Genomic DNA, 17,720 nt, shown 5'->3' with positions numbered 1-17,720 from the left:
TTTTTTTAATAATTCAGATTTTAAATTATTTTTTGATTTCACATAGGCATATTTCACAATAACACTAACTTCTCTCTCTGTATTTCTTCTGTTAAAGTATTTACAAAGATATGTAGCCTATAGTGCATATTCAAACACTGGAAAATGCCAGCAAATATTACTGGGTAATATAAAAATGTAACATTTGAAACTTCTAGTGAGGTTAATAGCCCCACACAGAATCATATGCTAAAATTGTCAATTTAAGGACTTCTTTTGCTTCCAAAATTTATTTCATGGAATGTCACTTTGTACAGGATTCTGTGCAGAGTATACTACAGTATACTGTGAGTGACATTCCATGAAATAAACTTTGGAAGCAAAAGAAGTCCTTAAAAAATAATAAATAAACTTACTAACATTTATTTGTAAGAATAACTCACTATTATAAGAGACAAGGCCCATAACATACTTGTAACATGGCCACAAAAGCAAGACTAAGTAGACTGTGCCACTTCTATGTGCTCTGTCCTGTCACCTGAAACGTCCACATTAACCTACAGCTCAGCATGTCAGCCGCTTTTGCTCCTGCTTTCAATTGGCAGTGGATTCTTTTGAACCAGTAACATTTGTAGTGATTGTTAAGTTTTAATTCTCAGAGAATTATAATACTTCTTCCCATGTTCCCAATTTCTCAAACGATTCTCCTCAGGACTTGGAAAAATATAAATTGCCTGAGAAATGCCAGGAAGGACTTACCACACAGAAATACCTGTTCTACTCAGAAAAAAGCACAGAATTTTCATGAAGCCACTTAAAGAGGTCATTTTGACTCATGTTTTGCTGGATTTTGACTTTGAACTGTTTTAATGGAATGCTCATGGATACAGACGGATTATCTGTTGAACAGTGATTTTTTTTTTAAACTAAAAGTTAAAAAAAAAAAAAGACCACAAAATATGTGAGTGGCAAAATGTTCACATCTAGACTTGGGAGAGTTTTTAGGTAACTAAAGATTAATTCCTAGCTTTATTTTAGTAAGTAAATACTTAGATTAAGTCCTTAGATTTAAAACATTGTTTTAAAAGATTGTTCTTACTCATTTTCCTTTCTAAGTAATTTTTAATCAATTGATAATTCGTTTACTATTACAAATTACACTTTCACATATTACAAATTACATTACAGATCTATCTAGATTAAAGAGATGCATCCCTGAGAAAACCACCTTCAATAAAATGTCAAGTAGTAAATACAATTTATATTAATTTTTTTAATGAAAGAGTTAAGAGTTGAGTAGTTTTAAACTAATAGGTATTTGTCATGTCAGTATATTTAAAGCTATAAATGTAGGGTAAAACATATGGTTACATTTTGTTTTTGCTGAAAAGCAATGTCCCTTCTTTCTCCTCTCATTACCAGTACAATCATTAGCTAACACTGTGCTCCTTACAAATTCACCCTTTAACACCCATTGTTCTAAACAAAATATAAAGTACTTCTGAAACAAAGCAGCTCTGGTGAGGGCTTGAGCATTAAAGACAAGGGACTAGTTCCCAATAGCAACAGTACTGTAACCTCTAACAATCAATTTAACGTAAACTGTGTTCCCTTAGAGTGCAGCCAACTTATTTTTCTCTAATCATACTGCAAGAGAAATGCCATTCTGAACTATTCTGTAATACTGATGCCTCATAAACCATTTATACATACAAAACAACTGAACTTTTAACTGAATTTCCCAACTGGCAGACCTAGATGCACATTTTCTATTTTGCGATTCCATCAAGGGTTATTTAAGAAGTAAATAGCTTAGTTTGCTCTCTCGTAGAATTTTCTAAGTCTGTTCTGTTCCTCTACTGATAATTTTTCCCCAATCATGTGTTCTCTAAGATTCTGTTTTCTGGTCATGTAATTCCACTGACATTGAATCAGCTTCTCATCACTTAGAACTTTTCTTTTTTCCTTTTTTCTTTTGTCTTCCTCTTTGCCTTTTCTATGTCAATCAGTATTTCTCCATTTTGGTACAAGTAGGGCTTGGCTTTCATCAATACTATCAGATATTCTTCATCACATCAGCAAACCAATCATATCACAACTTCTATATTATTGAGAATCGTTGGCATTTCCTCATTTTGAACTTCTGGCTGTTCCATAACATGCAAAATGCCAGAAATATAATAAGATACAATGGGAATATGTTTACAACTCAATTTAGGACCATCAAAAATGTCAATGCAATTTTGATAAATACCTCACAGAACACTGAGAGACATCAAACAAAAAAAGATTAAGGAATCCTTTCAAAATTAAAGCTTCTTTATTTTTCAGGTACGTAAATCCCTTGACTAGGGTTGTCTTTTCTTATCAATTCACAGAACAATTTTTAACATTAACCTTAACCTTCATAACTTTTATTAGTTTCATCCATAATTGTTACTTATTACATTGTTGTTGTTGTTCAGTCGCTAAGTAGTGTCTGACTCTTTGCCACTCCATGGACTATAGGACACCAGGCTCCTCTGTCATCCACTATCTACCTGAGTTTGCTCAAATTCATGTCCATTGAGCCGGTGATGTCATCCAACCATGTTCTCCTCTGACACCCTCTCTCTTCTCCTTTTGCCTTCAATCTTTCCCTCAATCAGGGTCTTTTCCAATAAGTCAGTTCTTCGTATCAGGCGGCCAAAGTATTGGAGCTTCGGCTTCAGCCTCAGTCCTTTCAATGAATATTTAGGGTTGATATCCTTTAGAATTGACTGGTTTGCTCTCCTTGCAGTTTGCTCTCCTTGCAGGGACTCTCAAGGGTCTTCTTCAGCAACAGTTTGAAAGCATCAATTCTTCAGTGTTTAGCCTTCTTTCTGGTCCAACTCTCACATCAGTACGTGACTACTGGAAAAACCATAGCTTTGACTACACTGACCTTTGTCAACAAAGTGATGTCTCTGCTCCTTAACAGGCTATCTAGGTTTGTCACCGCTTTTCTTCCAAGGAGCAAGTATTTTTTAATTTCATGGCTAAAGTCACCATCCGCAGTGATTTTGGAGCTCAAGAATATAAAATTTGTTACTGCTTCCTCTTTCTCCCCTTTTATTTGCCATGAAGTGATGCGGCCAGATGCCATGATCTTAACTTTTTTTAATGTTGAGTTTCAAGCCACCTTTTTTACTCTCCTCTTTCATCCTCATCAAGACGGTCTTTAGTTCTTCTTAAACTTCTGCCATTAGAGTGGTATCACCTGCATATCTGATGCTGCTGATATTTCTCCTAGCAATCTTGATTCCAGCTTCTGATTTATCCAGCCCAGCATTTCACATCGTGTACTCTGCATATAAGTTAAATAAGGAGGGTGACAATATACAGCCTTGTCATACTCCTTTCCCAATTCTGAACCAGTCAGTTCTAACTGTCACTTCTTGACCTGCATACAGGTTTCTCAGGAGGCAGGTAAAGTGATCTGGTACTCCTATCTCTTTAAGAATTTTCCACAGTTTGTTGTGATCCACACAGTCAAAGGCTTCAGCAGAGTCAATGAAGCAGAAATAGATGTTTTTCTAGAATTCCTTTGCTTTCTCTATGATTCAACGGATGCTGCCAATTTGATCACTGGTTCTTCTGCCTTTTCTAAATCCAGCTTGTACAACTGCAAGTTCTCAGTTCACATACTGCTGAAGTCTAGCCTGAGGGATTTTGAGCATTATCTTGCTAGCATGTGAAATAAGAGCAACTGTATGGTAGTTTGAACATTCTTTGGCACTGTCCTTCTTGGGATTGGAATGAAAATGAACCTTTTCCAGTCCTGTGGCCTCTGCTGAGTTTTCCAAATTTGCTGGCATATTGAATGCAGCACTTTAATAGCATTGGGTTTTAGGATTTTAAATAGCTCAGCTGGGACGTTAGACTAAATTACATTAAACTGATTTTGCATATGATTAAATATCATTAAATAAGTTTCCATATAACATGATACTCCTGTCAACTATCATTTTTATATTTCAAAAATAATTATGCAAAAAAAGTATATATAAATTCAAGTCAAACACCAAGTTCAATTCACTTAGTAAAACTAATAAATATCAACCTCTAAATATCTGAAGTCCTTCCTCTCTCTTGGTCCTTGTCTTTCCAACCCATCTGAAGGATGCATTTAACTGGCCCCACAATAGATGCCCATGTAATTAGAACTGCTGATAGAATGGACAATGACACAGAATGACAATGGAAGAAATCAAATAAGAAATATTCTCTTCCCCACCCCCACCTTTTCTTTAGGGTTATTTTTCTTTTTTCATTGTTAAATTTCTTTTATAGCCAATCCTCTTGATTCCCCTCTCTCTCAGCCTTATTATGTCAAAAAAAATCTGAGAACTGACATGATGTTTGGTCCTTTTTTGGCCCTAATAATAAATCTAGATATTCACCTTTTTACCCCTCTGCCTCATTTAGTGCTCCAAAATGATTCATTTACTAACTTCTCAGCTTCCAACTGACATGGACTCTGAGAATCTCGTAAGTCCACCTAACTACTTTTTCCTGTCAATCATTATTTACTAGCAAAAATATTCATAATTTAGCTTCACCATTAAATTGCTATTTAAAAGCATACGTGTTCCTTGGAGAGTCATTACTTACAGCATATAAACATTAATTATTCAGTCCTTAATTCATTAGCTTTATACAAATTAACTTAAATAAAAGTTAACTTACTATTTTTTTCTTCTGGGATTTTAAATCATCCAATGCTTCATCTAGAAAACAAGATTTAAACCAAAACTAAATCAGATACTAAGATGCTCAAGATACAAGAAAAAAATCACGTCAAATGATATACATTAAGCAACTGCAAGAAAACATTCTCATTTTAGGATTTTTCACTGATGTGTACAAACAGAAGTTATCTCATCTTTACCCACATATATTTTATATGTTTGCCTATATTATATACTACAAGCTCAGCTGGGAAAAAATGGACTTTACATATAATAAAACACTTTCCCCAAATGTAAAAAAATATATATTTTTAAATATTTTCAGAAACATTACTTTCTATAATTTCTCCTTCCTTTCAACATCCCACTCACTGATTCTCTTTTTATACATTGGTTATAAAAATGTTCTTTTTATTTATAAGGAAAGAACATTTTATTAAGCTATTTGATCTCAAGAAAATGAGCACTAAAAAGAAAACCTTTGCAAACCTACAGTATTATACCTGAGGAGGGACTTAAAAAGGAAGATGATACTAATTACTTTTCAAAAATTAAACTTTTCCAAGATTTGCATGCTTAGTTAGGTTGCATTGGTAGAACATAAACAATTATTTCAAAGAATATAATTTATGTAATTTATGAACATCAGTATCTGCTTTACAAATTTATTTTAGGTTTCTAGTTTTTCTCTAGAAATACTGAACTAGCATAAATAGGAATACTATCCCAGGGAGAAAGAAGAGACTTAAAACTTGATTTAAACATTTTACCACCATATGTAAAATAGATAGCCAATGGGAATTTGCTGTATGGCTCAGGAAACTCACACAGGAGCTCTGTATCAACCTAGAGGGGTGGGATGGGGAGGGCGATGGGAGGGAGGTTCAAAAGGGAGGGGATATACGTATAGCTATGGCTGCTTTAGGTTGAGGTTTGACAGAAAACAACAAAATTCTGTAAAGCAATTATCCTTCAACCAAAAAATAAATTTTTAAAAATTTTACCAAATAGAATTTAAATAATTGTTCTTAATTTTTCGTTAAATTTACTTACAAAATTATCTCTTCATTGAAGTTTTGGAGTAGCAAACATCTAAATATCAATTCAAATAATATTATTTACATACAAATTCAAAGAAATATAAACTTCTGAAAAGATGATTTTACTATATTTTTTCCAAAATGTATTAGGTAGTCTTTAATGTTATAGCTGACTTATTACTGAAAGGAGAAAAAAACTACTGACATCTTTAAAGAGAACAATCATCTTTACTTAGATAAAGTGAAGTCGAAAGTGAAGTTGCTCAGTCGTGTCCAACTCTTTGCAACCCCATGGACTGTAGCCTACCAGGCTCCTCTGTCCACGTGATTTTCCAGGCAATAGTACTGGAATGGATTGCCATTTCTTCTCCAGGGGATCTTCCCGACCCAGGGATTGAACCTGGGTCTCCTGCATTCCAGACAGACGCTTTACGGTCTGAGCCACCAGGGAAGCCCTTACTTAGATAAGACCAAGCCAAATATTTAGCCTCTAATGCAGAGATCAGCAAACTTTTTCTATAAAGGGCCAGACAGCAAATGGCTTTATGGACCAAAAGGCAAAATTAAGTAGGCAATTTTAAAGCAAAAGAGTAAATGAATTCCCACAAAACTTTTAATGACAAAATTCAAATATAATAATAATTGTGGTCAATTGTTCATAACACAGGTCTACCAATGAAAAGAAAAATTTTAGGAGGTAGGTGGGGGGATAACATTTCACTTAATTGAGATTCAAAATTAGTATCCCCTACCAACAAAAATGATTGCAAAAGTCAATCTGTTAGTTTATCTGTAATGAGATTTCAAACATTTTATTTTTGAAAATTTTTTCACATAGATAGGTGCTGCTAAATATTTAAATCAATCGATAACCACATGATTTTAATTGAGCATATTCACTGTGTGAAGGGCATTTATAAAATTCTTTAGATTCTTCTCTTGATATTTGTCTTTATTATGTCACTGCAAATTAATCACTTTCAGTTAAATGGATTTTGAAATATGGAAATTTCCTTTGTACTTGCATGAGGTGTGAAAAACACTGCTGGAACTGCAGTTTGAGCTCATATAATATAGCTGCTACAAATCTGTGTGGGAATGGAGATCTTCTTAACTTTTCATAGCACTTTTTAAAAAATTACTTTTTGTCATTAAATTGTTATTTGCTTTCTAAATCACTTTTATAGCACTATAGGTTTCACATATGAGGACTGTTTCACCTTGTAATCTTAGGCAGAGTTCATTAAGAACCATTATCAAGTCTGCAAGACCTAATTTCCAAAGCCCAGTTCATTCACAGTGATTAAAGGCAGTATGCCTCAGAAACATTTCGATCCTGGTCAATCTCAAAATATCATAATAAAACTTTACTACTATTACTAATCCATCCAACTGCTTCTATTTCTTTTATTTATTTGACTGTGTCAGGTCTTAGTTGTGGCACGCAGGATCTTCACTGCATCATGCAGGACCCTTTTTTGCGGCACACAGACTCCCTAGTTGTGGCTTGCAGGCTTCGTAGTTGCAGTGCATGGGCTTAACTGCTCCGTGGCAAATGGGATCTTGGTTTCCCAACTAGGGATTGAACCTGCACCCCTTGCATTACAAGGCAGATTCTTAACCACTGGGCTACCAGGGAAGTCCCCCCACTTCTATTTCTGATAAAAGATCATATAACTGATGATGATTAAGTCTGTGAGAGCACATGAAGTTCCCCACTGACTATATGAGTTCAATAACCCATGACAGGTTCAAATATGCTCTGCAAGTATTGATACCTGCTGTTGAGTAACAAAGTAAATAACCACGGAATTTAAACACCTCACAGTTTCATGAGCTTTGTAAATTAACCCACTAAGCCTTTTTCTGCTTCACACATATTTTTACCACAACAGTTGTAAATGAATCTCAGCAGAGTCCATTTCAGGTTGTATTAAATTAGTGCTTTTTCAACTTCTTTAAAAAAATTCTCTCCCAGCATGTTCTCCACAGACTGTTTACAGAGGCTAATTCTTGCTGTATCAGTAACATCTGTCAACTCATCAAGAACCAATGACAGGGAATTTCCTAGCAGTCCAGTGGTTAGGACTCAGCACTTTCACTGCAATGGTCCAGGTTCAATCTCTGATCAGGGAACTGATCCCACAAGCCAAATAGTGTGGCCAAAAAAGAAAAAAAAGAGCCAACTGACAATCACTTGAAATCATCTGTCTTGTTTTTAAATGTTGCTATGTTTAGGAACATATTGGAATTATGGACATAATGTTATATAACATATTCATCCATATGAATATATGAACATGATGGAACTATGTTGCTTCCAGTGTTCTTAACTCTTCAACCAATTGTTCTTGCTAAAAAGGCTACTAGCCAAGTAAGGATTTTCCCTAAATACGTGTTTTTCATCTGCTGCAATTACATAATTTAATTAACTCACAACTGGTAAATAGCTATCTTTACTTCAGAAATAAGCCACTGAGAAACTTACTTTGAAGTTCCATTTTCACTTTTTATTTTTATGAAGAAATTCTTCTATGATGAGATATCCCATTTTAAATGTTCTAATTTTTCTAACATTGCTTTTCTGTGTGTTGGGAATATCATGATGAATAGTTAACATGGTAGTCAATATATATGTGTATTCTTTTAGTATAATTATACCGTCAATGCATAAAAAGTACAATGCTTTGTGTTTTGGTAATAATACATTCCACACTACTGTGAGACTGAAAGGAATAGACGCAACTAATAGAATAAATCAAAAGATGTTTAACTATATTTTACTCCCTAATAACATAAATTTTCTATAAAGATAACCAGTATAATTTCTCTTCACCTAAAGAAATGACTTATTTTGTGTATTGAGTAAAAAAAATTCTAAATGGACAAGACAGAAATAATACAACTGAAAAATAGAACCAGTTTTATCATTCATAAACTTTCTTATGCTTTAAAGTGAACAGCTTCTCAATATTTACCACTGTCATTTCAGTACACCATTTCATAACCTGTCATTCAATTACAAACCAATGCACCATATAAGATGGGTTTTTTAAATGTATTTATAAAAACTTCAAAATTAAACTTACTATTTCTTTCTGTTCTCTTGGAAAAGAAGAAAATAAGCACTGTTCTTATGCTCCAGATGCTATAGAAGAAGCAAAAATCGGAAACAAAAACCATAATTAGGAGACATGGATTAGAAGCCACATTAAATGAAAACAAATACACATTTCTAATTACAGTCAGAGACAACGTTTCCCTTTGTATTTTGAAAATAAAAAAGCACTCCTTTCAGAAGCCACCAGAAATCTACCTGTGCTTTCAAAGGAGGAATTCTCAATCTAAAATTCATGGACCTCCTGATGGTCCCTCCAAATTGTGAAATTGCCTTTGTGCACCTAAGTGCCTTTCTCTGGAGGGACCGTTGCCCTTATCATTCTCAAACGGATCTATGAATCCTCCAAAAGATTACGAACAAATTATAAAATTCCTTCTTACTAGGTAAACATGAACTCTAAAACTTTATCTATTTCTATACATTAGGAAAAACACATTTTACACATCCAGAGCATTATACAAATGTAAGTTGATACTCCTTCCCTGTTATTGAATATTAGAGGGAACTTTACCAAATAAGCTATCTTGAGAAAAAACAAAATATTACAATCAAATAAATAATTGACAAGTAAATTCAGCTAAACATCTCCTTTCATAAATTTTGTGAGTAATTCTTTAGGCTTTACATTAGTAAGACATCAAATGATATTAAGAGAATTAAAAGAAAATCGAAGAATGATCCTCATCACAGACTTGCCCAGGTCATCTCTTAAATTCAATGTAAATAAACCAAATTCCTTTCTCCATAGAACATATCAGAATAAGTATACAAACATTATCATTTTATAAAAGAAATACATTGTATCTATATGTAAATTCAAATAATAAGTATGAAAACTAGTTCTTCACTCTGAAATACATCATTGCTATTCCTGGAATCAGCCTTCAAGGTCACCACCAGTGAACTCTGTCTCCTGGTATTCACAACTCTGAACTTTGTGTAGCCCTCTCTCACCAGCGTTGGTCTGTGTGACCAATAGCATACGACAGAAGTGATAGTATGTCACTTCAAGATTAGGTTATAAAAATACACAGTTTCCATCTCAGGCCTCTTCAGCTTGCTATCTTTCTCTCTTGGATTACTCACTCTGAGAGAAGCCAGCTGCTATGACATGAAGACCTTCAGGGAACTCTACAGAAAAGCCCATTTCATGAGAACAGAGGTCTCTGGCAAACAGCCAGGAAGGAGCTGAGTCCTGCCAACAACTACATGTGTGAGCTCAGAAGTAAATTCTCTAGCCTTAGTTAAGCCTTGAGATGATGATTGTAGCCCCAGCCAATAGCTTAACTGCAATTTTTATATGAAAAAAGACCCTGGGCCAGAACCATCCAGCTAATAAGCTGCTCCCACATTCTGCCCCTCAAGAACTGAAAGAGAAAATAAACATTTGTTAAGCTACAAAGTTCTGGGGCAATTTGTTACATAGCAACAGATAACTAGTACATGTTTTTTGTATTATGACAATTTATTTTTATGATATGAAAACACCAAAATAACCAGCAGCAGATTCCTACATAGTACTTGGACAACTACCCTAGTACTAAAAAAAAAAGACACTGGCCTTCTTTATCCAGGGAAGGGAGATGAAAAAAAAGGTTAAACATACAACTCACAACCCTCAAAGATTCTACAAGAGTAGAAAAGTCCCATAATATTTCCCCACTGCAAATCCACTGAAACAGCAGCAAACTGAGAGATGATTTGGGGGTGGGGAAAAAAAAAAAGTACAGAGGAAGAAAACAAGACACAGGAGAAGGAACTGCAGAGATAAAGACTAAAACTCTGTAGGAAATCTATTAATTTTCTTAAATGGTAGATATCTGTAAAAGTATATGTAATTTTCAAAGTGTAAAAGTCGTAAGAATGAAAATACAGTCCCTTACTTCATAATAAAACTTACTAATACCCCTTTGTGGACAACAAATTCTTCTTTTGGTTTTTATCAGAACAACTGGTGGAGAAAAGGAGCTGTCAAACAACACACATTTCTAACTGTCAAGTCTTCAAGACTTAAAAAGACAGACTATAATACAGTTAGCTATTTTTTAAAGAGAAGTTAAATGAAATTCTTTTAAATAGCTAATTCTTTAAAATAAAATTTAGGAAAAGAACTAAAGTACTTCTGGAATATGTGTTCTAGTTATCCCAATAAAGATGTTGCACTCTCAATAATTAAACATAACTTATGACAATACAATAATTTGTTTGTCAAGATATTAAGGATATTTCTACTGACTCCTATACTTTGAGAATAGTGGCATAGTCTCCATTTGCCCCTTCTCGGAAATCATCCAAACAGAAGGGAAACAAAAACACAAATTCATTTTCTGATAAAATTAAGATAAGCTAAAACTCATCTCTCAAAATATGTGAATGGGCTCCCCAAAACAATAGAGATCATGCTGGGGCTCAAAAGAATAAAAGCAGAGAAGGAAAACTGCTTATCTCACTAAAAGACAGGAAGATAAACTTCTCAAAGTGTAAAGGTTAGAACTCATGTTTATTACAGTGAGAACAAGATACACATGCTACAGGCAGAAATTCCCCAGTTTGGTTCCAACAGTGAAACAGAAAAATCAGGGCTTAAAGAGAAATCACTCATAAATGCCCTATTTACAAAGAATATTCTGTTTCTATGGCAGCATGGCAGAGAAGTTTGAATTATGAAAAATTTTATACACAGTTGCCTAACCTTATTAGCCAGAGACAAATAAAAGCTGAACAAACTAACATACTAAACCCTGGATCATATGGAAAATTATAGATAGCCTAAAATGTAGGAAGACTTGCCTCTATACTCTCACATAAACCTCTTACAAATAACTGGACGAAAGTAAAGTAAACATACCACCTACCTATAGATTTTGTTTGTAAGTTATAAAAACCAAAATCAAAATAGAAAATTATGTTTCAAAACTTAGACCAACATCTTTCATTTAAATGAATGTAAATGAACTAAGCTCACCAGAGCAAAAGAAAAAGACTTTCAGACTAGATCATAAAATAAAAACCAACCCTATAATGTAAACTGACACCTAAAACTAAGTTTTTTGAAGGTTGAAAATTAAACAATGGACAAAAAATATAGTAGGCAAATACACACAAAATAAGGTTTGATCATAATATGACACAAAATTAAATTCAAGACTACCCCCCCAATCAAACAAAGCTTCAAACTAGAAAAAGGTTATTTTATAGCATTAAAAAGGATGAAGTTTCTTTCCAACAAATACAGCTGAAGCAACTGAGCATCCACAGGCAAAGAAAGAAAGCAACAGACAGGATCTCAATGGAACCTCACATCTTATATTTAAAAACAGGCTCAAAATGGATTATGAACTTAAATGTAAAATGTTAGAAGGAAAAAAGCACAGCAAATAAAGAAGAAATTCTTCAAGACCTACAGCTACAGGGCAGTTTTTTGTTTTTAACTTTTTATCTTGCATTGAGATATAGCCATTAACAGTATTGTGATACATTCAGGTGAACTACGAAGGGACTCCACCATACACATACACATATCCACTCTCCCCCAAATCCACCCTTACCATCCAGGCTGCCACGTAACACTGAGCAGAGTTCCATGTGCTATACAGTGGGTCCTTGTTGGTTATCCATTTTAAACACAGCAATGTGTACATGTCCATCCCAAACTCCTGAGGTATCCCTTCCCCCGTCCTTCCCCCTGTCAAACATAAGCTCGTTCCCTAAGTGTGAATCTGTTACAGAGGGGTTCTTGATAACGAATGCACAATCCATAAAAGGAAAATTGTAAATAATAAATTTGGCTCTGTGAAAAACCGTTTATAAGGATGAAAAGACAAACTACAGACTGGGAAAAAATATTTTAAAACCATATATCCAACAAAAAACTTCTATCTAAAATACATAAAGAACTTTCAAAACTCAACAGCAAAAAGACTAATAATTCAATTAGAAAATCAGACAGCAAACATGAATAGAAATTTCACTGAGAAGATGATACAAATCGAAAATAAACTCATGAAAATATGTTCAACATCACAGCCATCAGGGAAATGTAAGTTAAAACCACAGTGATCTATCAATCCACACCTATCAGAATGATCAAATTAGAAAACAGTAAACGCTGGCAAGGATGCAGAGAAACTAGACCACTTAAACATAACAGTGGGAGTGTAAAAAGGTACCTCTACTCTGAAAAAAAAAAAAAAAGCCTGTGGCTCAGATGGAAAAGAATCTGCCTGCAGTGCAGGAAACCCAGATTCAGTCCCTGGGTTGGGAAGATCCCCTGGAGAAGGGAATGGCAATTCACTTCAGTATCCTTGCCTGAAGAATTCCATGGACAGAGGAACCTGGCAGGCTATAGTCTATGGAGTCTCAGAGAGTCGGACACAACTGAGCGACTGAATACACACACACTCTGAAAAAAAGTTCAGCAATTTCTTATAAAAGTAAACATGTATTTACATGTGGCTCTGACATTACACTCAGGTATATACACCAGAGAAATGAAAACTTACATTCAGACAAAAACCTGTACACATATATTCATGGAAGTCTCATTTGTGAGAGCCAAAAACTGGAAAACATCCAAATGTCCTTCAACAAGAATATGACTAACAAACTGTGCTACATTAATGCCATGAAATACTACTCAGCAATAAAAAGGAATTATTGTCATACTTAACATTTTGAATGGATCACAAGAATATAACATTTTGGATGGATCTCAAGAATATGCGGAGTTTAAAAAGCCAATTCCAAAAGGTTACATAGTATGTGATCCGATTTTATAATATTCTTGAAATAAAATTATAGAGATGGAAAACAGATTGGGGTGGCAGGGGTTAGGAATGGGGCAGGTGGAAGAGAGCTGTTATGACTATAAAGGGGAAGCAAAAAGGAACTCTGCACAATTCTGGATCTAAATTGTGGGATAGTTATATGAAGCTACACATACGATAAAACTAAACAAATATAAAATACATACACACAAATGAGCATATGCAAAACTAGTGAAATCTGAATAGGCTCTATGAATTGAACCAATAACGATATCCAGCTGTGTTATTTAACTATAGTCATGCAAGATGTAACCACTGGGGAAGCTAGGTGAAGGAGAAATAGGACATGCTTGTATATCTGTTTTTTCCAATTTTCTATGAATCTGTGATTATTTCAAAGTAAAAAGTATTTTTTAAAGGATGTGCTTTCAGTTTAGGAATATCTACTCATCAAATAAAAAAGTATCAACACTCATATAAAGGAAAACTAAAGGAAATATAGCAAGAAGTAAAAGTACATTGTTACTAGGATACAGAAGACCTATATAACACAGCAAGGTCATTTTCACTGATACTATCAAACTCTGTGTATGTGGGAAAAAAACACTATCTTCAGGTATTCATGAAACACAGCAAGTAACCAAACAGCATGCCACCAAAAAGTCTCAATAAGATCAAAGAAGTAGAAATATTATTAAACAACATTCTCTGAAAGAAATACATTAAAACTAGAAATAGGGTCTTGGTTCAAAATGGCGGAGTAGAAGCATGTGTGCTCATCTCCTGCAAAAGCACCAAAACAGCAACTAACTGTTGAACAACCATCGACAGGACACTGGAACTCACCAAAAAAACAGATACCCCACGTCCAAAGACGAAGAAGCCACAGCAAGACAGTGGGAGTGGAGCAGCTCCATCAATGAAACCAAACCCACTGGGTGGGTGACCCACGGACTGGGGAACTGTAATACCAAAGAAGCTTTCCCACTGTTGTGAAGGTTCTGAACCCCATGTTAGGCTGCACAGCCTGGGGATCTGACAAAGGGACTGGGAATCCCCAAGAAATCTGGCCTTGAAGGCCAGTGGGATTTGATTATAGGACTTCTATTGGACTGGGAGAAAGAGAGACTCCAGTCTTGAAAAGCACAAACAAAATTCTGCATGTACCAAGACCCAGAGGAAAGGAGCAGAAATCCCACAGGAGACTGAACTACCTGCTCGTGCTGAAGGGTCTCCTGTGGAGGCCTGGGTCGGCAGGAACTTACCACAGGGACACTGGCAGCAGCAGACCTTCCTGGCATCAGTTCTCTAGACACCAGGGCTGGGTCGCCTCAGGCCAAACAACTACCAGGGAGGGAGTGCAACCCCACTCATCAGTAGATAATTTAATTAAAGCTTTACTGAGCAAGGTCCTGCCCACCAGAGCAAGACCCAGTTTTTCCCATTGCCAGTCCCTCCCATCAGGAAGCTAACATAAGCCTCTTAGCCTCATCCATCAGAGGGGAGAAGGAAGAAGCACAGTTCCACAGCAGCTAAAACAAAAACCATATTATAGAAAACTAACCATGATGAAAAAGCAGAAAGTTATATCCTAGATGAAAGGACAAAACCCCAGAAAAACAATTAAATGAAGTAGAGATAGGCAACCTTCCAGAAAAAGAATTCAGAATAATGACAGTGAAAATGATCCAGGAGTGTGGGAAAACAATGGAGAAGATGCAATAAATGTTTACCAAAGACCTACAAGAACTAAAGAGCAAACAAACAAAGATGAATAGTATATTGAAGAGAAGTGAAGTCGCTCAGTCGTGTCTGACTCTTTGCAATCCCATGGACTGTAGCCTGCCAGGCTTCTCCATCCATGGGATTTTCCAGGCAAGAATACTGGAGTGGGTTGCAAGGAATCAATAGCAGAATAACTGAAGCAGAAGAACAGATAAATGACCTGGAGGACAGAATGGTGGAAATTACTGTTGCAGAACACAATATAGAAAAAAGAATGAAAAGAAATGAAGACAGCCTAAGACATCTCTGAAAGTGAAAGTCACTCAGCTGTGTCCAAATCTTTGTGACTCCATGTCCATGGAATTCTCTAGGCCAAAATACTGGAGTGGGTAGCCTTTGCTTTCTTCCAGGGGATCTTCCCAACCCAGGGATCGAACCCAGCTCTCCCACATTGCAGGCAGATTCTTTACCAGCTGAGCAACCAGTGAAGTCCTAGGGGACAACATTAAACACATCAACATTCACATTATAGGGATCCCAGAAAGAGAAGAAAGAAAGAAAGGACCTGAGAAAATATTCGAAGAGATAATAGCTGAAAACTTCCCTAACATGTGAAAGGAAATAGTCAACCAAGTTCAGGAAGCAAAGTTCAGGCAGGATAAACCCAAGGAGGAACACATTAAGGCATACAGTAAACAAACTGACAAAAGTTAAAGACAAAGATAAAATATTAAAAGCAACAAGGGGGAAATGACAAATAACATAAAAGGGAACTCCTATCAGGCTATCAGCTGATTTCTCAACAGAAACAAGCCAGAAGGGAATGGCACAACATATTTAAAGCAATGAAAGGGAAGAACCTACAACCAAGAATACTCTACCCAGCAAGAGTCTCCTTTAGATTTGATGGAGAAATCAAAAGCTTTCTAGACAAGCAAAAGTTATGAGAATTCAGCACCACCAAACCAGCTTCACAACAAATGCTAAAGGAACTTCTCTAGGCAGGAAACGCAAGAGAAGCAAAAGACCTACAGAAAATAAATCCAAAACAATTAAGAAAATGGTAACAGGATCATACAGATCAATAATTACCTTAATTGTAAATGGATTATATGTATCAACAGAAAGACACAGATTGGCTGGGTGGATGAAAACATGTGCATGTATGCACTTTCACTTACATCACTCTGCTTGATCTTCCAAATTGTATGTAATTATTTTATACTGTTAGATTAATCATGTTCCCATTATGGCTTGCAACTATGACTATCTTTTATTTTTCAACTATTGATTGTGAAAACTGATAAATATATTTTATTATTGTAAAAAAAAAAAAACTGCAATAACTAAGCCAAAAAACCAAACATACAAATACCCCCTGCCATCTAGAAATAACCCTTAAATTATAAAAACTTATTAAAAAAATGCAATGATGTCTTAAAATAACCAAAGTAAATACACATCACCACATATTAAGTCCTGTGGGATAAAACTAAAACAGTCAGAAAATACCATGGCCTCAAATATATGCACCGTGTATTGTGTTAAGAAATAAGAATGAAAATAAATATATTAAAGCATTAATTGTGAGTAACAAGAATAAAGTAAACCTAAGCATGAAAAAATAATTAATAAAAAGAAGTCATTTTTTTAATCTGGTTCTTTGGAATACAACAGCTAATAAAAACAATTCAATCAAAAAAGAATTACAAATATACAAAATAAGAAACAATAAGGAAGCAGCAATCATAGCTACAAGGAAGATTTTAAAAATCAATTAGAGACAGTGATTACTACTATTACAACACTGCAAATATATTTTAAAACTGCAGAATGATTAACAAAAGTAACCTTGGAAGAGAGAGAAAGCCTAAAAAATTAACTACTATTGAATTTTAAAAGTTGTTAAGAGCTAGCTGCTATTAAAAAACACAAAGCCCAAAAGATTTCAAATGGAATACTACTAAACCTGTAAAGGACAAATACTGCCAGTACTATTTAAACTGTTACAGACCATTTAAAAAGAAAGAAAAGCTTTCTAATTTTTTACAAAATGACTGCAACTAAGAAAGTAGAAATTTTCCTAGAAATCAACATTTTAGCATTTGAATTCAATATTTAATATGATCTATCATATAAAAAGGTGTAAGATGAAAAATTATCTGGCTATCTCCATAGATGATGAAATAGCATTTAACAAAATTCAATAATCTTTCTTTAAAAAAGCTAAACAAAATACAAAAAGCTAGAAAATTCCTTAACATAAAATATATGTCTCAAACCAAAAGTCAGAATAATGCCCAATGGGGAAATTAGAAGCATTCCCAAAGAACAAGTCAAGGATGACAACTATCTTCTCTGTAAGTTAACACTGTCCTGC

The 17,720-nt window shown here is 34.8% G+C and overlaps 1 protein-coding gene across 5 annotated transcripts in view; it reads right to left on the bottom strand.

The window, feature by feature from the left end:
* KIAA1715 (KIAA1715 ortholog) overlaps positions 1–17,720 on the bottom strand; it is a 91,113-nt gene that overhangs the window by 55,996 nt on the left and 17,397 nt on the right. For all 5 annotated transcript variants that reach the window (XR_827043.1, XM_010859793.1, XM_010859794.1 and 2 more), the window contains exons 5-6: positions 8,818–8,876; positions 4,687–4,727 (exon numbers count right to left, since the gene is read on the bottom strand). Coding sequence is in view for 4 of the 5 variants with exons in the window: in XM_010859793.1 (XP_010858095.1) it covers positions 4,687–4,727; positions 8,818–8,876 (100 nt within the window). In the remaining variant the exon portion in view is untranslated. The remainder of the gene's footprint in view (positions 1–4,686; positions 4,728–8,817; positions 8,877–17,720) is intronic.

The sequence above is a fragment of the Bison bison genome, unplaced genomic scaffold, assembly GCF_000754665.1.
Source record: "Bison bison bison isolate TAMUID 2011002044 unplaced genomic scaffold, Bison_UMD1.0 scf7180017864460, whole genome shotgun sequence".
NCBI classification, from domain to species: Eukaryota; Metazoa; Chordata; class Mammalia; order Artiodactyla; family Bovidae; genus Bison; species Bison bison.
Note: the sequence above shows the minus strand (reverse complement) of the source record. Positions and strands in the feature narration are given on the sequence as shown.